A 27,266-nucleotide genomic window follows, 5' to 3' on the forward strand; every position below is an offset into this window, starting at 1 on the left:
CTTAAGCCCAATTGCACAACCAGCTGCCTCAGGTTGCACAACCACTTGATCTTATTACCCATATTGAGCAAAATAAGTTCATCTAGAACTGCTGCATAATTGTGAAGCTCCCGGGTCCTTCTCAGTCGCACCCAAAAAAGTAGTGGGCGCAAACGCACTACATCTTTGAGGGGACGCCTACCCAAATCTAGCCGGAGTGGGATTAGCGGGGTGGAAACTGGGAGGGTCACCAGATCTCTCATAAACTTGTTTTCAGATGTAACTAGCTCCTTTATGTTCTCGAACCCCCACAGCTCGGATCCGTATAGGGCAGCCGGTAGTACTTGGTCTTCATAAATTGCGAGAGTCGGTGCCACAGGCTTACTCATCGACTCCCGCTGTTCCCGTAAAACCACCCCTGAAACTCTTTTGTGGTTTAGTAGCATTTTGGCCAAGTGATCTTTCCATTTCATCCGGCTATTTACCCTGACACCCAGGTAGTCGAAGGAATCAACCAGCTCCAAGGGGACACCATTAAGCAAAACATTGTTCCTAAATCTCTTGGAAGGTGAAATGGCCATAAGCTTTGTTTTAGAGGTGTTGATGGTAAGGCCTCTATCAGTGCAGAACACACTAAAACGGTCCAAGAGCTTTTGGAGGCCTGTGGGGGATTTAGAGATCAAGATGGTGTCGTCCGCGAAGAGTAGGGTCGGTGTTTTTTCCCCCGCCAGGGATGGCGCATCTGCCGCTTCCTCCCTCAGAGGGTCCACCACTCCATTTGCAAAGAGGGAGAACAGGGTCGGCGCCATAACACATCCCTGGCGGACTCCACTCCTCACGGGCACCCTCTCTGTCAGATGTCCCTGGGTGCCCCATCTAATCCTCGCATATTTCCCCTCGTGGAGCTTCACAATGAATCCCAAAAGTGGCCCTGGAAGGCCCATCTTCTCCAGGATATCCCACAGCCTTGCACGAGGGACCAGGTCGAACGCCGTCTTGAGATCTATGAATGCCAGGTACAGACTACCCTTGTTGATGGTCACAGCCTTCAAATAGATCGCAAAAAAGCGGGAGACCTGGTCCATTTTACCCACCTTTTTACGAAACCCTGCTTGGAAATGAGAAAGGACATGCTCCTCTTCCATCCAGACACCCACCCTGGAGATGATGACCCTGCCAACCACCTTCTGGATCACGTCAATCAGACTGATCGGTCTGTAATTGGCAGGGTCATCTCTGGCGCCCTTTTTATACACAGTCACCACCTCTGCTCCCTTCCTGCACTTAATACATTTTTCCTTTGGGACACTATTTAATGTGCCTTTCATGTTCGGTACTGTTTCTCTCACCAGTAGATCAGCATACATATTAGAGGGGGGAACTACTGAAAATCAAATTCTTGGATCAGTAAATAAAAAAGCAATAGCGCCCATGTCATTCCACTGGCCCAAGCATATGTTATCACTCATGAGCATGCCATCCAATTGATGTGATCAACAGCAGCGGTCTTATCATCTTATCTTTTTTTTTGATGCAGTACAGCATCAGGAAATGCATGTTGCTTATTACTGATGCTGTGCAGCCTTACAAAAAGGCACTGGCAAAGTCAATAGTTCTGAAAGGTGATGACGGTTGGCATTACCAATGCGTATAATAGAGCTCGCGCACCATCACTTGTTTCTTTCATATGCCCCTTTATTTCTTCCCTTCTCTTATTTATCGTTTTTCTTTTAATTTCCTCAGTTAGTTCTGAAGGGTCAGTCGATTGCCACTCATTACATCCAGAGCTTGTTGCACCCTCCGCAGCCATTAAGTCTTATCTAGGCAGCCTTCTTCTTGGAAAGATGTTGTTCATAATGTACCATTATTTCACCATTCCAAGATAACCACCATATTTATCAGCATTGAGTTGGTCACCTTGGCTCAGTACAGGAGGGATTCACTGTACGCTTTAGCATTCAATGGTGAAAGCACAGTGCAGTGGAACCTTAAAACAATTATACACAAAGGGCCCAATACACAGAATGAACTTAAGACTCAATTCTAAACTTACTACTACTTTTGGTATTCACAGAATGCATTTACTACTTTTGGTATTCACAGAATGAACTTACTACTTTTGGTATTCACAGAAGTTAGGATTTTGTCTTAAGTTTGTCTTAAGACAAACTTAAGACAGACTTAAGTTAGGATTTTGTCTTAAGTCTGTCTTAAGTCTGTCTTAAGTTTGTCTTAAATCTGTCTTAAGCCTGTCTTAAGTCTGTCTTAAGACAAACTTAAGACAAAATTCTAACTTCTGTGAATACCAAAAGTAGTAAGTTCATTCTGTGAATGCCAAAAGTAGTAAGTGCATTCTGTGAATACCAAAACAGTAGTAAGTTTAGGATTGAGTCTTAAGTTCATTCTGTGAATCGGGCCCTACGTTCAGTTCTATTGCAAGAAAGCCACCCACTTCTTTGCATCGATTTTCTCCTTTTAATGTTTTTCGTCTTCAATATGCTTTTAGAAGATTGTGCCAGTGTTATTGTGGATGATTAAATTGGTGAATGCAAGAGTGAGTCAGTGAGTGGATGGATGGATATGTATGCACAAGGGAGATATTATTGACATTCTTGGTCTTACTCTCCGAAACCGAGAACCAACCCATGTAGCTGGACACTTGCTGGACTGTATTTGCTCCAATTCGGCTAGGTTGATGATTAAATCGCCGCGCCCCCTAATTTGGTCCGACCACTTTTTCATCCCTTTTGATATTGCACTAAATAACTACGTCTCAACCAACACTATGAAAAAGAGAAGATCTGACAACACGTATAAACCTAACTGGAAGAAATTTTCCAGCAGACCAAATCTGATAGGAATGTTAAAAGAAGCCACGCCCGCTTTAACAGGCAACACTTCAATAGACCATCAGAAATTCTGTGACTGGATAGGTACGACTGGCGCTCTATTAGGACCAGCTGGTAGGAAAAATTCAGCTGCCATTAAGGGCAAAAGGAATGCCCCATGGTTCTCGCCTGCCCTGAAGTTAGAGCTGGGAGAAGTGAGAGCACTTGAGCGGAGATGGCGTTGGAAATACGAGTGGGCCGCTCGTAATATCTACAAATCAGCCAGAAGGCATTACCATGCAGGGATTAAAGTAGCCAAGAAAGCCTACTACCTTCAGGCTATATCCACGGCGGGCTCTGGACAAAAAGAAATCTTTAAAATAGTAAAGGATTTCACTAACCCATCGGCCCTGTCACAAGAGATTCCTCCATCTCAAAACCTCTTTGCAATCTGATCGCTGATTACTTTCAAAATAAGATCCTCGACATTGTGAAGACCTTTCCCCCGACATCTTCTTCTCCAGAAAACCTAGAACAGGTTGAAGGAGTTAAGACAGTAATGAGGATCCCCTGCCTGGAATCATTTGCGCCTGTCTCCCTTGAGGAGACCTCTAAAGCCATTCTGGCCAGTAAATCTGGATCTCCTTTTGACCGATGCCCCCCTTTGGTTTTGCAGGCATTGGTGGAGGTTGTTAATCCTACTATTAACAGCATTATAAATTCATCGCTAGCCACAGCAGAAATCCCCAGTGAATGGAAGCTCGCAGCAGTTAAGCCCCTTCACAAAAAGGCCCTAGCTCACCCAACGACCCTCTCTAACATGCGGCCCATATCCCTGCTCCCATTGCTGTTCAAACTGGTGGAAAAGTTTGTTAACAGTCAACTTACGATCATTCTGGAGGAGAACAAAATCCTACATCCCAACCAGTCAGGGTTTCGGTCAAAACACTCTACAGAATCTGCCCTGCTGTTCACAGCAGACTGCAGAGACCCTTCGAATGGCCATAGACCAGGGAAAGAAGGCTGTCCTGATTTTATTAGATTTGTCGGCAGCCTTCGACACGGTTTCACATAACATCTTAGTGGACCGGTTGGTGGCCGCAGGAATAGGAGGTACAGTCTTGGGTTGGCTTAGGAACTTTCTAAACAACAGACGCCAAATTACAGTTCTGGGCAAATTCCAGTCGGAAGCTAAGGTCATCAGCTCCGGGGTCCATCAGGGCGCGAGGTTAGGCCCTGTCCTCTTTAATCTATACATGGTACCCCTGATTGAGCTAATTGCATCATTTCATATTAGTACAATATCATATGCAGATGACACTCAGCTTATCCTGGTACTGGACAGGAAACCATCCAACAGTTGTTATATTTATGAATTATTTGAATGATTGAAGTTATGCATATGCTATAATGCTACAAAAAACGTTTTTATCTTTTGTGTATAATTATGTATCAATTTTATCAAATATCATGTTATTGTAATAAGTATTAAATTTGTATCCTAATGTGTACAACAGTAGTGGAATATCATTTCTTTACGTGGCCTAAGCCACCTTTTATGTGTTAGCTGGTTCCAAAAATTTGCCTGGGTATTTTACTCACACTGGATGGGGAATTGCCTGGGGCGGAGGAAAACCTGAAAAAATGCCTAACAGCCACATTTAAATGGATGACTGAGAACCACCTCAAATGCAATTCCGGCAAGACGGAGATCTTGCCTTACGGAAATCAAAATCTGTTTTCCCCGAAAAACTGGTGACCGGACGGTGCTGAAGCCCCCCCTGATACCATCTTATCTGCTCAAAACCTTGGCATTAAATTTGATGACCAATTGTGCTTTAAACAGCACGCGGTGGCCGTAGCTGGTATGTGTTTCCACATAATTAAATCTCTGAGGAAGTTTTTTGACCTTCTTCCTCTGTCAGCAAGAAAATCAGTCGCAGTTGCCTTAATAACTTCGAGGCTGGATTACTGTAATAGCCTATATGCTGGAGTCAATAAGTCTGTACTCCATAGGCTACAGATGGTCCAACATGCTGCTGCCCGGCTGGTGCTACTCTGGCCCCGTAAGTCATCTGTGTCAGCTGCGCTTAAAGCGCTGCATTGGCTACCAATTGGCAAAAGGATCCTATTTAAGATCTTGCTGATCACATTTAGAGCTTTTCAACAGCAAGGGCCCAAATATCTGTGTAACGGTTTTAAACGGTACCATCCCACCCGTTGCCAGAGGTCTGCTAGTCAGAACCTACTAATAATCCCCAGATTCAGACTGGCTACCAAAGGAGGAAAATCTCTCTTCGTCCTGGGTGCTAGGGCTTGGAATAAGCTTCCATCTTACCTTAGGTCATTGTCCCATGAAACTCAGTTTAGGAAAGCTTTAAAAACGTGGGTGTTTTCTCTTGCAGATGTGGCCTGCATAGCATTGGTGTAAAGTGTAAAGCATTCTCCATCGAGTTGATCTCTTTCCCTCAACCTTGTCATCTGGTTTTTTGAGCGCCAAGATACTCCTTGGAGTGATAGGTGCGCTATAAAAGTGTCCTTTACATTTACATTTACAGTGGTAGGGTGCATGTAATCTTATCATTGACTTAAGATGCACTTTCTGTAAAAAGCGAAAGCTATTGTCATTCCCAGTGCTTGTTTACTGAAAGCGCTCTTGTCAATATGAAGTGTTGCGTGTAGCTCGAGAACCTGTATAAAAAAAATACACTTATACACAGGACATATTGAATTGTTCTCCTATATCTTACCATAATGATGGCGGTGGTGAGCATCACTATTATACATAGGTCGAATACAGATAGCACATTCATAAAATATCATAATTATTGTTATAGAACGTATATCAGGAGATGTAATTCCATACATTGCATTATGTAAGGACATGGAGGTGGAGAGATGTAATCAGCCCTGATCACCATCCACAATAGCTTATGGCCCTTTTTACTAAACAATGTAATTCACCACTGCATCTGTGTGCCTTTAAAATGGTTAGTAAATTCAAGCTGTCTTTTGTGACGTCCAATAAGCATTTCAAATGTTACGTAATAAAGGCCTTCACATCTATGAGGGCATGTGTGGATCTCTTACCTCTGCCTCTGGCCAAGACATTATGTCATTGAACCGCTTGTAGCACGCATTCTTGTAGTGCACCCATCCGTAATCACAGGAGCCTCGAGCACAGAGACAGGTTTCTTTGGCTTCCGATGTCTGTGCAGTCGTGTTCTGAGAGTTTCCTAGCAATATTCAAAATACAAAGCAGAGAGAGGGCGTGGGTTATGGAAGGTCACTGCTCAACATTGAATACTTTCATCCAAGAAGTTGAAAATATAAAATATCCACCCAAGTCTCTTCTTACAACCAAAGTATTGTGCATCATATCCCATGAAAAATACAGAATTAGCGCTCATCTACACCTCAAGATATGGACAATCCACATTTAAGTACATTTGGTAAACTAATTCAATAGTTAGCAGTCTCCTGTGTTTTCCTCCCAGCATTTTAAAATATAGTCCATTTGATAAAGAATTATTTTTTGTATCCTTATAAATAATAGAATGAGGCTATTATTGAAGTGATGGATAGACAGACCAAGATTAGGCTTTTATATCACATCACGCCTTAGCTTGTCATCTCATGTTATGTCATGTCATGTTATGTTCTGTTATGTTATGTTATGTTATGTTATGTTATGTTATGTTATGTTATGTTATGTTATGTTATGTTATGATGTGTTATGTGGTAGTGACGAAAGCCTGCCAAGCATTGACAGGCACACAGACAGGGATGTGATGCAAAGGAAGAAAACGCTGAGACTCAAATAGAGCAGATTGAAGAGTGAAATGCAATACAAAGGGTATGTAGGAAAAAAAATAAAGAGGAGAAGATAGCAAGGGGAAAATGAAGGGTGAATGGAAGGGTGAAACGAAGAGTATAAGAAAAAGAACTCTATGGTGAAAAGAAGACTGGAATGGTGTACAGGGGAGAATGTGTGGAAGTAAAGGTGGAGGATACAGTGCTGAAAAGGATGTTATGAATGGTTAAAAAGATAAATGGCCCAATTACTTTTCAGTAATCTTCATTACCCCAATTTGTTTTCGTCCTCCTTCAAGTCCACACTATTCCCCCACAATAATACCCATCCTTTCTGTTACAAATGGGGATCTCTCGTTGGCAGAGGTAGGTACCTTTGTTTAAAAAGGGACCCTTGCTTCTAGTCAGGGTAAGGGGGATACACTCCTAAAATAACCCCTGCTCACCCCCTTGGTAGCTTAGCACGAGCAGACAGACTTATCTCAGAGGCAGTGTGAAAAGCATTTGTGAACGCATACAGTAATACAGTGAAATCACTACAAATGGACACCACACCAGTTTAGAAAAATAGTAAAGCTTTATCTAAATCAACAAGACCATATACATTAATAAAAACAACATACAATACTCTTGAAAAATAGTACTTGTGTAAAATAACCTCTAAATTGTGGTAAAATCAATAAAACATAGTTCTTTAGACTCAGTAGCTAATCCGGAGTCTAACAAATCCCGCTGACTGAGTCGATACGGGCCAGCTAAAGAGTCGACAGACTCAGACGCAGTACCTTTCGGGTTGCGACCAACACATCGGTGCGGGTCGGTCGGGGCAAACGTCGCGGTTGCGTTGTGAAGTGGAGCGTTGTGGCGGGCGGTGTCCCCACAATGTGGTGCAGGAAGCGGCTTATTGACAGCGTCTGTGAGACCAGGGCTGGCGCGGATGGGTGAGACAGAGCTTTCGGCGGTACCGGTAGGTCATAGTGCAGCAACAGAGCCAGGCGATGTTCAGGTCGGGTAGCGACTGAGTCGGTAGTGTCCTTGCAGCGTGTAGTGAAGCATTGCAGAGTATGGTGCCCTGGGGACGCGATGCAAGCAGAGGCTCGTTGATGAAGTCGGTGAGACCAGGGTTGCATTGCATAGCAATGCTTTGCTCTCGTGGTGCTTTCAGTACACAGAATCCTGCGACGGACTCGATGACAGAGTCGGTTACCCTTTACTTCTGCGGAGACGATCAGAGACGGTGCCCAAAGACAAGTTGAGGTCTTTGCTGTTCCTGAGACAACAGGGGGCAAGCTCAGTTTCAAGCCCTTGGAGATATTTTCTTCAAGCAGGGGGGAAAAAGCAAGCAGCGACTTTGTTTTCTCCTTTCCTTGGCAGCAAGTAGCCACTGTAGACTAAACCCAGACAGCAAACAGCACAGAGGCAGAATTCCTCCTCAGCTTCTCTGGCTCTTCTCTTTGGCAAAGGATCCTTTTGATTTCCCAGAAGCGACATAAAAGTCTGGGGTCTGGGCCCTGCTTTTTATACACATGAATCATTTGATCTCTGAAGGCAGAGAGGGTCTGTACCCAGCCAAAACCAGTTCTGTCCTCATTGGTGAAGCTTCCTGGCAGGGGGTGAAGACAGCAGTGTTGAAGGCAGACCAGGCCCATTCAGGTGACATAAATTCTCCTCCCCTACTTTAAATGCAGCCCAGGAGACCCATCTATACTCTCTGGAGCAACTGCTCCTCCCCAGCCCCTGTCATCCGAAAGCAAGTCAATGCACAAACCCAGCAGAGGAACACTGGATGGCTGAGCAAGAAAATACCTACTTTCTAAAAGTCGTATTTTGAAACACAGAATGTAAGAATCACCTTCACTAAAAGATGCGTCTTTAGATTCTGAGGTCAGGTATACTAAACTTTATTTTTCCACCTTGTCCAGAGGGGTAGTTATGTTTATAAGATGTTATAAACAAGCTCCCCTTTCTGTACTATGTGGACAAGTAGCCTTGCAGTAGTGAAAAATGAAAGTGGCAGTAATTCACTATCAGGACATGCCACACACACCAGGGCATGTCATACCTTTCACATACACTGCGCCCTACACACAGGGGTACCTTGGGCCTACCTTAGGGATGACTAACATGTAAGAAAAGGAAATGTTAGGGCCTGGCCAAGCTGAAATGACAGTACCAGACTGCACACAGGCTCTGCGATGGCAGGCCATAGTTACTTTTACAGGCTTCTTGTGTGGGTGGCACAATCTGTGCTGCAAGCCCACTTGCAGCATTTGATTTACAGGCCATGCACACACACAGTGCACTGTAATAGGGACTGACTAATAAATCAAATCAGCAAATCATGGAGACACCAATCCTTAATAACAATTTACAACAGGAGCACTTGCACTTTAGCACTGAACAGCAGTGAGAAAGTGCGCAGAGACACTAAACCAGCAAAACCGGGAGGTTAGAATGCAAAAAGACTGGGAAAACACACCAACGGTTTCCAAGTCTAACAGACACACTCTGTCCACTGATGATAGAATAGCTTTAATCTTGCTCCAACTGTAGGTTAGCTATTTACTTGGCTGCTCTTGGCCACAGGTATTATTATGATTTTGTTGTCAAATGTAGCCCCTCTACCAAGAGCCAGCCAGAAATGGAAATATGTGTTTACCCATAGAATTCACAGGACATTGTTTGAATATAGACAACTTCTTTTTGGAACTCATATTAAATGGTTGCAGAACCTTTAGCTCTTTCTCTGGGTGGCCTCCAGTTTCCATGATTTCATCCACAGCAACATGTGACAGGCTACTAGCCCCTGCTGAGGATGCAGCTACCACAGGCCATTTGAAAGAAATCTGGCTACCAACTACATCTTACTCAGTATAATAGAAGGATCCTCATTCACCTGAATACAATCATACAGAGCCTGGAAATCTCTGAGTAGCACCTAAGTTGCATACGCTGAAGGTTTGCCCTCAATGCAAGATTAGATGCCACGTAAGACCGTTTTAAGGCAGCGTCCACTTCTCTGTTCACCACATCCGGGAGATTGAAGTTTTCTGAGGCAAGATTAGTAGCAGACATCATAGATGTAAGAATGGTATTAAACTTTGGAGCCGTCGTGCTCAAAGTCTTTGATTAAGTATCTTTTATTGAGAAATTGAAGTATAGAATCCACACCTTCGACATGATTTCCTTTATTACATCATGAAAAGGCATGTCGCCTGCATCACCACTGGCATACTGTGAATAAAACCCTCCTCATGACGGGTGTTTGCCTCAAACTCCAAAGTCTCCCCTCCCCATTGTCTCTCTGATTTGGACCATTAGCATTCATCATTGGACACCTTGTATATAATTGTCCTTCTGATCAGCCTTCAGGATCCTATTCCTGGTCTCTAGGCCGCTTTGCACTAGGCTCAGCCAGTGTAGAATCTATTGCCTTCTTTATCAGAGATCTGTAAAACCTCTTCATTGCATCGCTGCTGCTCCAGCTAGAGCAGCTTGTCCTGAGGCTTTCTGACCTCCATTGGGAACAGGAACGGGACTTGCTGGTGCAGCGCCCTTCCGGTTGAAATAGGCGCTTGGCAATGAGTACTTGCCAATCGTGGGAGCTCATTGTCAATCAGGAAACAGCTCTGCCTCCCATAGTTTCTACATATATTGGGCACCACCTATGGGCCAGGATACCCCTGCATGATCCCCAACAGCCCAAGCATGATCCAAGATAAAGATTATCCACCCCAGCTCAGCACATGGACTTAAAGCACATCAATGATCAATGTATATGAAAACATTGCTGTGGCACATAACAGGAGTATAGTCAAAGAAGACAGCTTCGTATGCAGGGGACTTCGGTCCTGTTGTTTGGAATAACTTCCTGTCAGAGGGGGAACCATTTCCTAACATTAAGACTGGGAGGAGAAAGCCATAGAATTTGGGGGAAATTAGTAAAATTATTGACCTAAAAGACGACCAAAGTGTTGAGCTTTTCTCCTATAGCGTCTATGGAGATATGATTCAAAGAGGAGAGGAAGGTGAGTTTGTTTTTATTTTATTTTCTAGCTATTTCCTCCATCATGATCCTCATGGAGCAGCTGATATAATATGCATACATATTTATATACAGAACAGGAGTCTGCAGGAGCACAAGAGAGTCCCAGAATGAGCAAATAGTTCAGGACAAGGCTGTGAGTGACCGTTCTCAGATCTGGGTTCGTTCAGGGGTATGCAAAGTTACAAACTCTGAGGACTCTAATTTATTTTCAATCATTTATTAAAACCTATTGTGGAGTCAGAACATCTTGCAGTTTGAAAAGAAAGTGAGGGTAAGACCCACTCTGCTTCAACAGGAAACTGTTCCCAATTCTCAGAGGGCCGGGTTGGTTAAACGGGGTAGTGGTGTCACTGCCGGCCCCATGTTCTCAGCTCTGTGTCCTCTCGCTAACTGTTTCCTGCGGGTCTGGCCTCGTGTCCACTGCTGCCTCTTCTTCTTGAGCATACTCTGCACACCTCCATGCCAGACGTATGGTAATCCCTGCCAGGCCCTGCCCCTTGCACTCGTTCCCCTGCTACTACCCCTTCTGAAACCTATGGTATATAATTCGGAGGGTGCAATTTTATAATTCGATTCGGAGTGAACTGGAGCAGGAAATGGCCACAGATTGGAATAGCAATAGTCTTTTACTCCCCCCACCGTTCCTACAAGGGGGGCATCCAATATCTCTGAGAGGCTTTAGGAAGATTGAACCAAGTTGAATGGGAGTGATAAAAAATGTGCCCAACTTTAATCAGCTTTTGCTAACTTTATCGAGTGGTAGTTGTACATGTGAGTGTGTCTGTTCTTGAACAAGCACCAGTGAACATGTGCGCCCAAACACGCACACACTAGCTTGTCATAGCTGGAAAGTTTACCAGGTCTACACATCACCAGCTTCTCCAGTCCAGAATTTTTTCTTTGTATTCTTGGAATTGTGGTCTTAGTTTTATAATGGTATACACAAGAAATCAAGAATGTAAACAGGAAATCTGTGACTGGAGAAGCAAATTAGACTTGGGCCTGAAAAACCTAGCTGGACTGGCTCTTCCCAATTCCTGGAATCCCAAGATGCTTTCTTCTGAAAGGGGCCCTATGGCTTCACATTCCGTGCAGTTCCTGGGAGGAAACAATGCAGCACTTGTGACTACTGAGCTGTAAAAGAACTGATAGCCATGTCGTTTCATGAGGTGACTTATTTCCTTTCTTAAATGCTAGCCAAACGTTTTCTAGGAGATCCATCAAAACCTGGGGCCATTGCGTCACTTTTACGCAGCTGGCGCGTCACTTTTTTTGACGTACCAGCGGAGTAAAAAATGTACCTTGTTACACCATATTTACAAAGTGACGCATCTAGGTAGATGCGTCACTTTGTAAACCCCTGCACCACATTATACCTGCCCCAGGTATAATGTATGCAAGGGGGGCGTTTTGACACAAGAAAGCGTCATAAAAGTGACGCAGTGAAATCTATAAGATTTCACTGCGCCATTTCTTGGATGCTAATGCGTCAAAATCTTACTCCTGCCTCATGGCAGGCGTAAGACTGACGCAGGCACTAACACCATGGGACTTGCCCATGTGAAAGGACACATTGCTGGAGTTGCGTCACTTTTGTGACACACTCCAGCAATACGTCACTTTTGCGCCTACAGAAACGCCAGAAATACTGACGTATCTGTAACTCCTTGCGACATGATGCATCATACTGTAAATATGACGCATTGTTAGTGTCGCAGGGAGAGCGCAGTGAAAAGTGACGCATCGCTGTTTTCACGCAGCGATGCGCCACTTTTCATAAATGAGGCCCCTGCACTTTAAAAGATAAGGGGGCTCATTTAGTCTCTGGTGGGAGGCCCACCAGATCCTCAGAGAAGAGCTCTCCATAGAGATCAATCTGCCGGGTGGAGATCTCCAAGCCTCCAGGTCAAGAGTTTCCACTAGATGAGCTATTTGATTCTCCCCTGGTTGAAACCTTGTGGTTGATTCATGTCTAAATTGGCAGGGATCTGCTGGTTTGGAGCACAGAACTTATAGGGCAGGTCCCCTCCTCCAAATTATAAATTATCCCCACAGAATATGACTATTGATCCCTCAGGTCCTCTATCTCATAAATATCAATAGGCTTTACTCACACTGGATGCCCAATAGAGGGGAAGGACTGCTCTGCAGGGTCCTCTGTCACTGATCCAACTTACACATCTGCATCACTTTCACCAGGGCGCCGGCTACATTAGACGGATTTATGACGTTACAACACATACTTTTACAACGCATACCATTACAATGCATTTTTTACAACGCAACTTCCATTACAACGCATTCTATTACAACGCAGGCCATTACAACAAATTTTTTTAAACTACCTTTACAACGCATTCCATTACAACGCATACTACCTTTACAATGCATACCATTACAACGCATAACAGTACATTGCATGTATGGTAAGTATTGGATGGTGTAGGGGTAAAAATTACTATTCTAACTCAAGGGGGGTGCAACAGTAGGGTAAGTGTTGGATAGTGTAGGGTTAAAAAGTACTATTCTAACTCCAGGGGGTGCAACAGTAGGGTAAGTGTTGGATAGTGTAGGGGTACAAATTACTATTCTAACTCCAGGGGGTGCAACAGTAGAGTTAGTGTTGGATAGTGTAGGGGTAAAAATTACTATTCTAACTCCAGGGGGTGCAACAGTAAGGTAAGTGTTTGATAGTGTAGGGGTAAAAAATACTATTCTAACTCCAGGGGGGTGCAACAATAGGGTAAGTGTTGGATAGTGTAGGGGTAAAAATTACTATTCTAACTCCAGGGGGTGCAACAGTAGGGTAAGTGTTGGATAGTGTAAGGGTACAATGCGTTGTAATGGTATGCATTGTAGTGGTATGCGTTGTAGTGTCATGCGTTGTAATGGTTGTGTTGTAATGGCATGCGAAGTAATGGATGTTGTGTTGTAAAAGTTTCGTTGTAATTGTAGTGTGTTGTAAAAGTTGCGTTGTAAAGGTTGTTTCCCACATTAGACTTCAGTGAGGAATACCAGAGATGCTCAAGCCAAGTGTGACGACACAAGACGCACTCCCTGCCACCAGCGCCTCACAGTCTGATCTAAATCTTACAGATATTGACAGCATAGTTGTCGCTGTATCTGAATGATGCAAAGATTTCATTTAAAAAACATTTCACAGAAAACAAACCACATTTTTAGACGTGTAACAACCTCTTAGAGCCAGAAAAAGAAAAAGCATGGGAACTGCTCTCATGGTTTCTGAAAGAAAAAATAAATACATGTCAATTCTTTTGGTTTTGCTGTACAGTTAAAATATAATATCTAGGTTCAAAGACTCTTTTTGTTCGGATAACAACATATCCATAAAAGCACAAAAACACAACAACAAAACAGGTTAAAAATTTGCAAATTAGTCGTGATAAAACTATAGTAGCATACAATATACAATAATCTATTGGTTCATGAAAATTCATAAATGGGTGATATATCAGCTCAGGGAGTAGACATCATTTGACGTGCTTGAACTGCAATTCTCAAAACAGTGACTGTGCAAAAGACCAATTCTTCATCATCAAATATAATATCAATTGTTCAGCAATTCAGAAAGGATCTCAGTTCACCTATTGTTTTGCATGCAAGGGTAGTTAGGGGAAGAATGAGGGCAGGATATCAGAGAGTGGCCTTTTAGAGTTCTCTTCACTGATCTTTGTGCTGTTTTCATGTCTGTGAGATAGGGGAACCTAAAGTAGTGTCATGGATAGGAAAGTGAAAAGCCATGTGTAGTATCTGCTACCCTGGGCTACCACTAAAGGAATTATATGCTTCTCTGGTGCATACCTGGGCACTTAAAAAAACGTTTGTTAAATGTCCGCAATGCCTGGACATAGGCTTGGGCATTGGTGGTATTTTTACTTGTCCTTAGGGAGTAAAAGTTTTATAAGCATGGCGTGCATTGTTGGAGTTGGAATCTTCTATTAGACTTATTGTGCTGAAAGCAATTCAGTGTGAAAAGCAAATTTTAACTAGATTACTGAGAAAGGGAAATAAAGAAAGGTGAGGAGAGTGACTGTGGCTAAGCTGAATGAAGACCTGGCTTGGAGGAACAATTTCAGAGGTGTAGAACTGGAGGTAGCTTGAAGAGTAGGGACTACAGGGTACAGACTAGTCACAAGAGAATGGTACAATGCACAGCTATTGCTCTTGCAGCAGAGGATGCATTGATTCTAAAGGTGATGTACTGATTCTGAGTGTAATGAGCCGGCTCTGTGCAATGCGTTGACGAGGATGCACAGGTTCCAACCCACACAAAGGCAAAGATGCTCTGATTCCACTGAGTATGCATGAGTTGGCTTGAGAAACGACCTTAGGTCTCATTTCCAAGGGTCCAGGACTGGGATGACACCTCTTGGCATAGCAGACTCACAGACTGCAGGGTTAGATAGTTGCAAGTCATTTGTATCTCTAGGACTTCAATCAGGAGGAAAGCCTGCAAGCACTTGGAGTCACTCTGGGTTCAAGTGATGAAGATACCACCATTCTCATCCAGGTAGGAACACAGCAGGCAGCAGGGCAGCTCAGCAAGGCAAGAGCTCAAGGCAAGAGTCCAGCAAAGCAGCAGACCAGCAGAGTGGCAGTTCTTTGAAGTAGCACAATAACTCTTCTTCCTGGTAGAGTGGTCACAGGCCAAGAAGTGTACTAAAGTCATGGTGTCAGAGGTCCAGTACTTAGAGATTTGCCTTTAAAGTGGGGGATACTTCAAAAGAAAGATTTGAAGTGCATAGAGGTCCTCCCTTCGAGGCTTCAGACTCCCTACATGGGGCTATGCAGCAGGAACAGAACACACCCTAGTCAGGTGTAAGTGTGAGACCGTGCCCAGCTCCCCTCAATCATCACCCAGGATCGCCCATCAAGACACAGCTAAACTCCTTTGTGTGTGGCTGTCTAGAGGGAATACAAAAAGCCCATCTGTCACCCAACTCAGACTGAACAGAGGCAGGCAGCAGACACCAAATGGCTAAAGTAAGTAAATGCAGACTTTCTAAAAGTGGCATTTGACAAACTGTAATTTAAAATCCAAATTCATAATAAGTTGGGATTTTAAATTCTTCAGTGACACCAAACTTGAACAGTCCATCTTTTAACAATTGGAAATTACACTTAAAAGATGTATTGCCAATGTTTCGCTGTGGGAATGATAGGCCTTGCAGTAATGACAAAACAAAATTTGAGGTTTTTCACTACCAAGACATGTAAAACTTGAAAGTACATCAGCTGCCTTTTAAATACATTGCGGTTCTGGATTCAGTGTGATAGAGAGCTTGACCCCATCCTCTGACCCATTGTTAGTTTCTGTCCAGAGAGGAGGTTAGGGAGAGGTTCACTCTCCTCTACCACTCCTTCATCTGTCATGAGGAGCTGCTCATTTCAGACCTCTCAAAGTAAGGTTTGGGTCAGTTTACATGGAACCCCAGCCTTCAATCAATTAATCAACCAGGGGATTTTACGTGTGCTACTCTCCTGTGAGGGTTTCAAGGCACTAGGGGTGGGGGAGCAGCTCTGGTAAATCAAAGAACCAGGTCTTGAGGCTTTCTGAAGATGTGCAGGGTGGGGGCACGTCTGATGTTGATTGTGAGCTTGTTTCAGGTCTAGGCCACAATGTAGAAGAAGGTTCTTCCACCCATTCTAGCTCTGCAGATGTGCGGGGGTTCGGCCAGGGCAAGGTCCGCAGATAGGAAGTTTCTCCTGGGTACATGGAAGGAGATTCTATTGTTGATATATTGGGGTCCTGTGTTGTGGAGGCATTTGTAGGTGTGCATGAGTATTTTTAAGGTTACTTTCTTCTTGACGGGGAGCCATTGTATGTTTCGCAGTTGTGGGTGATGTGTTCATGTAGAGGGATAGCGACGGTGAGTCTGGCTGTGGTGTTCTCTATGATCTGGAGTATGCATAGCAGAGACTTGCAGATCCCGGCGTAGAGAGCATTTCCGTAGTCCAGTCTGCTGGTTATGAGTGCATGGGTGATGGTCCTCCTTGATTCGGGGGAATTCATTCGAATGACTTCCGAAGTATGTGGAGGGTGTTGAAGCAAATGGCGGCAACAGCCTTCACTTGCCGGGTCATCAGATCTCGGGCTATAGGAATGTCTGCGCCACATTATAGATGCTGGGGATACGGTTCGCTCTAATTATGGGCTCACCTAACTCACTGATAAGGTGGATGTCCTTTTTAAAATTGGGGACGACGTACCCCACTATTGCAGGCAGCGATGATGCGGTACCTCTGATATATGGGTCACCTAATGATAGGATCTAAGACGCGGAATAACCGAAAGGGCGCTCTCACTGACTATTGAATCACTTGTATAAAGACATTGCATACTGGCATTCGGGATACTTTACCCATGAACTTTGCTATCCGTATATGAATATAGTTCCAGATAAGAGTTTGAATATGAACCCAGGCTATCTTTTACGACTTTGAGAATAGCTTCCCTTTCTGCCTGTATTCTTACGGTTGCCTGATCCAAATTTGGATCGGATAAATAGGAGGACCCCTTTATCAGGAGGATTGTATTACTTGAAGTTTCACATAAGGCTACTGTCTTCAGGATTTTCACTTGTGCTGGTTCCCGTGACTATTTGAGAGAACGTAAATGCTTGGGATGACCGAACCCTGGCAACGCAATTTATTGAGGACACCCGTATCCTTGTCACATGTCACCAGCACCGAGGTGCCTTGTGTGTAAGCCCTGATGAAGTTCCCGTGGCACTAGGGGAACGAAACACCTTGGCTGTGCCGTTTTTATGAAAAGACAAATATGAATAAAGAGAAGGATTTACAAAAAAACTTTCCACTCAACGGACTCTTCTTGGAGTGCACCTTCCTTTTCTGTGGACATTTTGAACTTTGCATCCCTTGGCAGTGTGTGTTGGGAGTAGTTGCACCACCATATAATATAAACTAACGGAGCTTATGTACTTGACCTTGGTATGCTGCTGTGTCTTTCGTGCCAGACTCAAAACATACACTAGAAGGTTCGAGAGTCTTCCCCTCTCTGCACCAAGGAATCTTACTGGAACTGGCCAGCTTTCAGGCAAGCATTCCATGGCAGGAAGGAGTTCCCACATTCCCTCTACATTTTCGCATGTTCCAGCCTTTATCTTGACGAAGCTCACGAAAGCCATCAACAGTACATTAAACAATCTCTCACAAAAATAATCATTGAACGTGATTAACCCAAACAACTTACAAGCGTGGCTGTGCGTGCAGAGAAGCTGAAGCAAGGGAGAGTCAGAATTCAGAATGGCATGAGGCCATGTCAAAACCAATAGTAATAAATCAATAATACTTGCCAATGCACAACACAATGCACATTTGTGCACCACTGCTTACAGCATCACATTCTTCATCTCTCAATGTGCAACACAGTACACATTTGTGCATCACTGTTTATAGCATCACATACTTCATCTCTCAATGTACAACACAGTGCACATTTGTGCACCACTGCCCGTAACACTGCACTTCTTTGAGACCAAAAAGTACATTCCACACCTCTCTCTCATGCTTTCAAATGCAAATCCACACGTTCTGTTCATGGCAAAGGCTGTACTACTCCGTGACAGCTCCCACCGAAAGAATACAAGATTACAAGAAAGAAACCTATAGCAAAAACAAGGCAAATGCAGGACGTTGTACATTCAGGCTAGGATAAAATAACACACCAAAAACAATTCAAATGATGGTAGTAGAAGGTCATCACCGGGTGTCAGACCAAAAAAGTGAGTCCAGCACTACAGGCCTGACTTCTGAGCGTTTCCTGTCTTCGGGGAAAGTGCCTGTTTTGGAGGTGGCGTTGATGGTGGTTCGTAGTTCTGATGCGATGGGTAGGGGTCAATGAGGCCCCTTCTGGATGCCTTTTATGGTTGATGAGGTGTCTTCCAAGATGACTTAGGTCCAGGAGGAGATGGTGGGCTGGCTGGCATTGCTGGATTAGGGAGTGGTTTTGGAGTCAGGTGTCTGGTCATTGAAGTTGTTGTAGAGGCCCTTGATTTTCAGTTGGAAGTAGGATCCAAGCTTGTTGCAGAGGTCCTGGGAGGAGGTGATGTCCGTGGTTTTGCTGGGGGGATTTGGTGAATTCCTGTATGATGCTGAAGTGTTCCTTTGAGTTGCTGGAGTTGGCGCGGATCTTGTTCTGGATGAAGGTCATTTAGGTGGGTCTGATTTGTTGGTGGTGTTCTGTCATGGCGTTCTTGTAGGTGCTGCAGTCTTCTGAGGATTTGCTGTTTCTCCAGCTTTTATGCAGACATCTGCAAGTGCGTCTGGATTCTTATAGGTTGGTGGTGAACCAGGTGGCCCTTTGGGGGATTCGCTGTCTTTCGGGGTTATGCAGGGGCGCAAGCTTGTCTATGCAGTTGGTGAACCATCTGTGAAGTTCTTTGGCTGCGAGATTGGCGCCAGTTGAGGTGGAGGGGACATCATGGTTGAGGTTGGATTTGAGCTGCTCCTCAGTGATCTTGCTCCAGTTCCTTTGTGGGGCGGGGTGCCGGTTTGAGGGCAGTGGGTTTGTCACTGTGGAAGTGTACACAGTGGTGGTCCGTCCAGGGCGGTTGCATAGTCTGGCTGAAATGGATGTTGTTACCTCCTGCGAAGTTGGGGTTGGGGTGTATCCTTGCTTGTGGGTGGGGTTGGTGATGAGTTACTTCAGTCCGAGGTTGGTGAGGTTGTCCTGGAGGGTGGCGAAGTTGGGGTCGCTGAGGTTGTCGAGGTGGAAGTTGGGGTCTCCAATGAGTATGTAGTCCATGGAAGCAATGACAATGGGCACGACGAGGTCAGCGTTGGTAGTGGGGAACGTGGTTCAAAGTCTGGGAGGCTGGAGGCAAGGGCGCCTCATAGCTTCATTCTGGGGCAGGTCTGAATCTTGAACTTGAGGTGTTCGGTGGCTGGGCGGGCTGACGCTCGAGCAGGAGGTCGTGAGTCAGAGGGAGCTCTTGTTTGTGATGGCAAGACCTCCTCCTGGGAGGTTGAGGTGGTCCTTCCTCTGGATCCTGTGTCCATCGTGGATGGTGGTGGCAAAGTCGGACGTGGAGTTGGTCCAGGTTTCTGTGAAGAAGGCAACGTCTGGCAAGAGTGTGTAAAGGAGGTCCCACATTGCTACCGTGCATCTGTGCCTGGAGCGCACGTTGAGAAGGATGCACCTCAGGGCTTCATCAGTGCTGGTGTCAGGTGAGGGGGTGGTGGGGGTGCGGAGGGTGGTGAAGGTTTGGCTGCAGTGGCGGCATGAAAAGTGGCCACTGGTGGTGTTCGGGCATGGACAGCTAGCAGTTGTTGTTTCTTCTGAGGTTGAGTGTGAGGAGGGCAGATGAGTCATAGTGATGGGTGCTTGGGACTCCAGGTGCTTGTTGCGGTCTGGTTGTTGACGGGCGCAGACGGGCTTTCCTTTGGTGCGCCAGAGGCGTGGCCACCATTAAATTATGAAGGCGGAGGCATGAGCAACTGGGAGGCAGGGAGTGGGAATTGGCAGGGCAGAGGGAACGTAGGAGAGCAGCAGCGAGTAAAGTGGCAGCAAAACAGGCAAGGAGGACAACAACGAGGTCAACAGACACACCAAACAAGCAAAAGGGTGAAATTACAGGGTCTACAGAAAAACACAGATAACAGGCAAAACAATGCAAAAGACAGACAGAGAGACAAAATGGACACAGCACGCAGACAGACAACAGTGGGACAGCAGAAGAGCAAGGCTCTCCCACTGGACCACTAGGGATGAGGGGGAGGTAGGAGCCAGCGGGTGGAGGCGGGCCTCAAACATCTACCTGGATAGAGGTGTTGGGATGTATGTGGACATGAAATTAGTGCCCCTGTCAGACACTACCTTCCAGGGGAACCCAGCATGGGTAAAGGTCCCCATCTGAGCTCTAGCCACAGTATGCGCAGTCACTGACCTCAGAAGGATGGCCTCTGGATAGCGGGTGGCATAGTCCAGATCAGAAAAATGGAGAGAGGCAGGAAAAAAACTGGGGGAACACCAGTCTAAGCTGTCAGGTCTAACATTATTAAAGTGACTTTTTGTGTGGGGTTGCATTAATATGCAAGTCAGTGAATGTATGGATTGAGAGTGTAAAAGCACATAATTTAAAGAAAGTGTATGGCAATGTTTAATGCATGGTGCAAACTTACTATTGTGTAATTCGTGAGTGCACAGCCTTATTTTGAAATAATTAGGTGACGAGTTTTAATGGTTTAGGTGCTCCATTGGAGACGTCTCCTGTCCTAGTGATGTCGAATGTCTAAAAGCAATAACTGTTCTTCCCATTAATAATTGGTTGCATCCCATAGGGCACACTTCTATGGTTCCAATATAGGATTCCCCTGATATTCCAAAAGAAAAAGTATTCACAAAATAGAATATTTATTTTTGTAGTTCATAAAGTGTATTCAGAAATTCTTTTCATTACTTTAGTGTTCCATAAACAGAAAAACTGTATTATTCCATATCGAGTTCAATTTTTGCTCCAATGCATTTTAGGCACTGTGCCCTTCGTCTGGGAGCACTTCTAAAGTGTAAAATAACATAGCTAGGTTTTAGTCTACATAGACATCACAAAGATTACATATCGTCATCGTATATATATACAGTTGTATCAACCTTAATCAGTGTCACCGTGCGCTAATGTATAGAATGTGGGGTGATTTAAAAAACGTGTATAGTACAGTGCAGTGAATCACGGTGCAGGGAATGAAGGACGACTCAGTAAATAAAAAACAACAGGTTCATGAAGAGAAACGCAGTGGGGTGGAAAAATCAAGCTTACTTGAAACTCTTCCCGATGTTTCGTGGTGAGTCTACAAAAAGAACAGAGATCGTTAACTCTGGTCTGGCAAATGTAGTCTTGGATGCTAAAATTACTGTGACAGAACAGGGGCTATCATACTCACTCGGTCGCGAAATGCGGCGTGAATAGTGTTTGAGAACGAGGATTGAGAACGACATGTCTGTATGCGTCCGACATATGCCGGTACTTCCTGGTGGTCCAAATAATTGGGCGCCCATTGCATACAGATGGTACCACGTGATCGGACATTTGCAATCACAACGGAAGATAGTCTATGGTGGTAACTGTGGGAACAGCGTGTATGAAAGTAGCTCGCATCGGTGGTAAAGTCAGAAATAAATAAAACAAAGAGAAAAAATAAAATAAAATAAAAATAAACTGTGGTGGTTACGGTCAAAATGTTACATACTAAAATAGTATGTGCAGAGTTATAGTGCCGAAAAAGGTGGAGAAGGTAGGGAGAACGGGGTGAGACAAGAGGAGGACGTATGTTCACGAAGGGAATCAAAAGTGTGACATGGCTGTATTGATTCGAAATGTGGCATAGGTGTATCAATTGGAAATGAAGATATGTGGTGCTATGTAGAAAATCATGCCACCCTAAGAACAGAGTGTACAGAACAAACAGTCTTAGACAGGTATATTACTGTCATAGATAACAAGCCAGCTCTGTTCGATCATTTAACCCATTGGGTTTAGTTGCATTCAGTTTACAAATCCAAACGTTCTCACGACGGAGTAAATATTTATTGTTGTCACATCCTTCAATATTCTGTATGACCTCTAGGATCATAAATTTCAGTTGTGAGATATTGTGATTTTGTTCTAGAAAATGCGTGGCCACTGAAGACTTAAGATTTTGTCTCCTAATGTTGGATTTGTGTTCATTAAGTCCCATTTTCATCTTTCATTCCGTTTCCCCTATGTAGACTTTCCCGCAGGGACATTTTAGAAGGTAAACCACTTTTGAAGTGTCCCATGTTGCTGTCACTGTGAGCTTGATCATATGGCCTTTCATTGGGTGCATTATACCTGTCCCTGGTATGATGTTGTTGCAGTTATTGCAATTTGCACATGATCCTGTGCCTTTTGCTTCAACATTGAGTGGTTTTGGTGACTTGAGGATCTCCCCTATATTCTTGCCTCTGGTGTAAGCGAACATAGGTCTATGATCAAATATCGCGTTGAAATCTGGTTCTAAACGTAAGATTGGCCAGTGTTTGTTGATGATTTTTTTGAAGTCTGCACTCAGGTTTGAGAATTTGGAGACAATTACTGTCCTTTTGTTGGGTAGTTCAACAGTGGTTTTAAGTAGTGCTGTTCTCTGTATGGCTTGTGTTCTTGTTTTTGCTGCGTCAATTATGTTTTTAGGGTATCCTCATTCCAGGAATCGAGTTCCCATTTCTTCTACTCTCAATGTTGCCTGTTATAGGATCAGAAGTTATTCTCTTCACCCTGGTCATCTGTGCTTGATGGCACCCTTGAAATTATTCTCAATTTGCGATTCTCAAATTGAGAATAACTTCCCATTCATTCCTATGGGCCTCCTGGCCCATAGAAATGAATGGGAAAGTATTCCTTAATTGCGATTCGCAATTTGAGAAACGCAATTAAGGAATACCAAGAAATCGCTAAAAAATTGTGATTTTGTAAATACATCCCTATTTGCTATTCTCAAATAGCGATTTCTAAAAAATCGCTATTTGAGAATCGCAAATCAGGTTGTTGATACATATGTCCCATATTCTCATGTTATTGCTTATCAACCGACTGCCTTATTTTACTTTGCCTATTGTACTAATGTAGCTATTGAATATGCATATGGCTTTTGTAGTTACTGTATTGATTGGTGATTCAAATAAAACCCTTTAAACATGTTTATTGAATTCTGCTCTTCAGCTTCACAAGTTGAATTGTATTGTTAATTTTGTCTCCCTTTAAATGATTCATGTCAGCTACAAAGGCTCATCAAATCTACTGAATACAATCTTCAACAACTTGACTGAGAGGCCAAGCTTGTAAGGCCCAGGACGCTCCAGCACAGGTGTAAAGTAGGGACACTCAATATCTACCAGAAAATGTTTGTCAACTCCTCCTAACAGTGGCAACTCATCTTTTCATAGCAATTTCCTATAAAGCCCAGATATCAAATTTGATATCTCGTAACTTCAATATTATTAACACTATCAGATCATGCACCACCATACAGTACATGTTTATTTAACCAATGAGATTTACAGAGTAATAAATAGGAGAGCTCTGAGAAGTGGTTAGAAATCGACGTGAGGAATATACAGAAAGCACTATGGGTAACAATCAGTAGAACTTGTATACGTAGTTATTCAATGACAAGTTGTGTAAAGCAGTTAAATTATTTTCTACTAGTGGGGTAAAGGGTGGCAACTCAACTTGTTGTTAACTACAAAGCCATGATTAAATATGAATCAGGTATACTGGCATTCATATTAATGATTCTTGTGAATGTAATTGATGTATTTTATGGTAACTACTGGCAAAATATTTTGGGGTAAAGAAAAACATATACAGAAGTTGTGGCGATTTGGCCAAAAAAGGTAATATGACCTTGTGTAATGCAACTGGTGCACATGTAAAGCACTCCAAACATTTGAGTCAAGTTTGAACGATATAATATTGAAAACAAAAAACAACAAAAAACTGCATCTGATGAATTTCGGAAGCAGGCTGCAAGCTCACAAGTCTCATGTCGTATCAGTATCTATGTCATCCAGAGGCAGGCGGTGACATGAGGAGAAGTTGCTGGGAATTTAGAGAAAGGAGGAGTAACCGTGGCGGGCGTCATGGAACTCTTTACTTTTAACAAATGATAATGAGGATAAGGCTTGATGTGCACCAATGTGCCAGTCAATACATATCCCGTAAGTCTATAACAGTACCAAGCAGTGGTGGCTGCTCCGACAAGGCAGAGGAGCATAGCCCCACAGCTTTAAGAGCAGTGCAGGGGAAAAATAAAAATGATAATATCCCTCTTGGGCAAAATGCTGTCTCTCAAACTGCCGTACCAATGGCTGTCCTGGGATTGACCTAAAAAGTGAATGACAGTGGAAGCCAGACCAATGGCTGAAGAGGGCAGAGCCATTGCCCTATACAATGTATGCAGTCAAAATGGGATTGACAATGTCTCCAGCCAGTGGTTGAAGAAGGATGTCCCAAAGTCCACTACAGGTATATTATACATAATGTTTTTAGTAAAAACAAAAGGGCTTGGCTTCTACTAGATCTTAAAATGATACCGAGCTTCAGAAGCGGCTGGAAATGGTTGAATACCCACATGGTGGAGAAGTGTGGCTCACTGGTTAGAGGAGGCAGACCCTGATGCAGAGGTCAGACCCGGGACCAGGGTTCAATTCCTGACGCGGCAGGGTCTTGAGCTCAAAAATGTCCACGGACTCGATAATTCTCGTCTCGGTGCCTACTCGAATCATGGGTTCACACTCTGCAACTCTGGGTAATAGCTAGCTTAATCTCCACTACGGCCCCACCGCAATGGGATGCCTGTCTTCACCTTGGGGATGCCCAGTAGGGGTTATCTCGCAGGGAAAGCCAGGACGGGTTCCCAAAGCAAGCGCTAAGAGACCTGTCGGCGATTTGGCGCTATATAAATTAACATAACATAACGAGTGGTTTATTTGAAAGTGTAACTATTCTTCACATGACTCTAGGTGTGGGATGCCTCAGCGATATCCTTTTAAGGAGGTCCTGAAGGCACCCATATCCTGTGCACAAATGCAACCTAGACTAACCTTTGGAAAGGGTGCAAAGCCCCTAACTACGACTGCCTACACAATAAGGCTACCCAAAATAACCCCTGTAGCCCCTCCACATGGACTCAACACCAGCCATAAGGCTCTCTCAATGTCCACCACCTCTTGGGGCGCAAGTATTTCACATAATATGAATTTTATAATTGTATTTTCAAAAGTGATTTTCATAAAGCAAACTTCTTTCAGACACATGTATGGATTATTGAGTCATCATGGTAAACACAGACGATTTCTCAATTGCACCACTGGGACAGTACTGTATTTCAACACACTTTGAGCTTCAGAAAAAAGGATAGCTTTCAGGAAGTTATGTTGTCACACTTAAATTTTAACATTACACTGTTAGGTGTGGCTCCAGCCGGGAGAGAAGAGAGTTTTGTTTTGTTCATTTACTGATAAAGCAATAAGGACATTTTTAGTAAAACTGAACAAATGAAATCTGATGTAACCTTTTGGACCCTTAATTTCATCCACCAAAATCCTTGCAATAGGGACCTTGTTCCTACTACATTGACTGCAAGCACTAGTGCATAATAGTGCTATGTGGATCATGCATATTGGATTTCAAATGTTATTTCTCCTTTACGTACTACCATCTTGATGTGCCTAGGTAGGTCAAGTGTGAGCCAGCGTGCAAGCGCTGCTCTGTGAAGAGCTGTGGTAGTTCCGTACGGTGAGAAGCTCTGCCCACTCCCCCACCCTTATTTTTCATTGACTAGGGTGTTTGTCCTTTGTAAATTCTGTCTTCTGGTTCATTATGAGGCTTATTAGCCTGCCTTAGTACAGACATGTCGTCTTGTCTATCCTCCCATGACTACTGGCCCCTTTACTTGGTTGTTACATGGGAGTGTCCTATTTCCTTTATTATGGTGGTGTGGTTCCTCTGGAAGTCCAAGGCCCGAGGCCCAGGGAGCAGTTGGAGCCTGACACAGCCGCAGGAGACGGACCAGGTAAATGTGGAGAGTCTTTTTCCCTCCCTGCCCCCCTACCGTTATCCCTGCCCTCTCCTCTGTTCCAGTCCAATTTGTCTGTGTCTTCTCCCCCGCCCTCCCTCCGTCCTTACCAATATCCATGCCTTTTTTCCCCGCTCTCCCTCCCTTTTTGACAACCATTTGCAATGCAATAGGTCTCATGTAAATTGGAGACCTATCGTACTGCAAATGCTTGTATTGTTCAGGAGTCTTGTCACCTTTTGTGTGCTATCTGACCCCGGTCCCATCCCCTGTCTGTGCCTGAAAGGGGCAGATGTGTCTCTGTAAATTGTAGTGGTAGGGGATTCAGTGGGGCCGCGGTATCAATCAATGTGAAGTGAGTTAAGTTGTTCTTTGCGCCTCCTCAGCGCAAAGAACAACTTAACTCGCTTCACCTTGATTGATGGATACCAGGAAAATGACATTTGGGAGTGGATCTGGAGACTGCAGCTGCCTTTAAAAAACTATCGGCTGCAACATAAGCCATCACTGTTACGGCAGGGCACAGCAATTCAGGCAAAAACTGCGAGCCTTCCATGCACTGCGAAACCGTGAGCCAGGAGATAGAGGGGTAAAAATGCAAAAACAGATGTATGTGAGAAATTTGTACCAACATCCACTGGGTAGGTGCTCTGGAAAATACACTATAACTAACTACACTCAAATAGAGCATGCTTTCAGCAGAGGTCTCTGCGTGGGATGCACAAACATTTAGTAAATGCTGACTGATTGCCACACATTTGACCCTGCTTCTGTATTCTAGCAGCAGATATTTTATTCATATTCTCTTTGTAGTAATCAGTCAATATTCATGTAATCAGGGCCGACTCTAGGGCAGTGCAACCGGTGCAATCGCATTGGGCACTGACTTTGGGTTGACCTTTCCACCCCTTTCCCTCCAGGAACTTGAAGTTCTTCTGCTAAAGACCAGATCGGGGTCTCCTTTAGACCCTTGCCCCTTGAAGCTCCTTAAACAATGTAAGGAGACTATCCTGCCTATGGAT

General features: G+C 44.1%; 1 protein-coding gene across 2 annotated transcripts in view; it reads right to left on the reverse strand.

Moving 5' to 3' along the window:
- LOC147734857 (galactose-specific lectin nattectin-like) overlaps nt 1–27,266 on the reverse strand; it is a 124,656-nt gene that overhangs the window by 76,653 nt on the left and 20,737 nt on the right. For both annotated transcript variants that reach the window (XM_086953081.1, XM_086953082.1), the window contains exons 2-3: nt 13,864–13,911; nt 5,898–6,043 (exon numbers count right to left, since the gene is read on the reverse strand). In XM_086953081.1, coding sequence (XP_086809207.1) covers nt 5,898–6,043; nt 13,864–13,906 — 189 coding nt within the window. In that variant the 5' untranslated portion in view covers nt 13,907–13,911. The remainder of the gene's footprint in view (nt 1–5,897; nt 6,044–13,863; nt 13,912–27,266) is intronic.

This window comes from Lissotriton vulgaris, chromosome 1_2 (assembly GCF_964263255.1).
Source record: "Lissotriton vulgaris chromosome 1_2, aLisVul1.2, whole genome shotgun sequence".
In the NCBI taxonomy this organism is placed as follows: Eukaryota; Metazoa; Chordata; class Amphibia; order Caudata; family Salamandridae; genus Lissotriton; species Lissotriton vulgaris.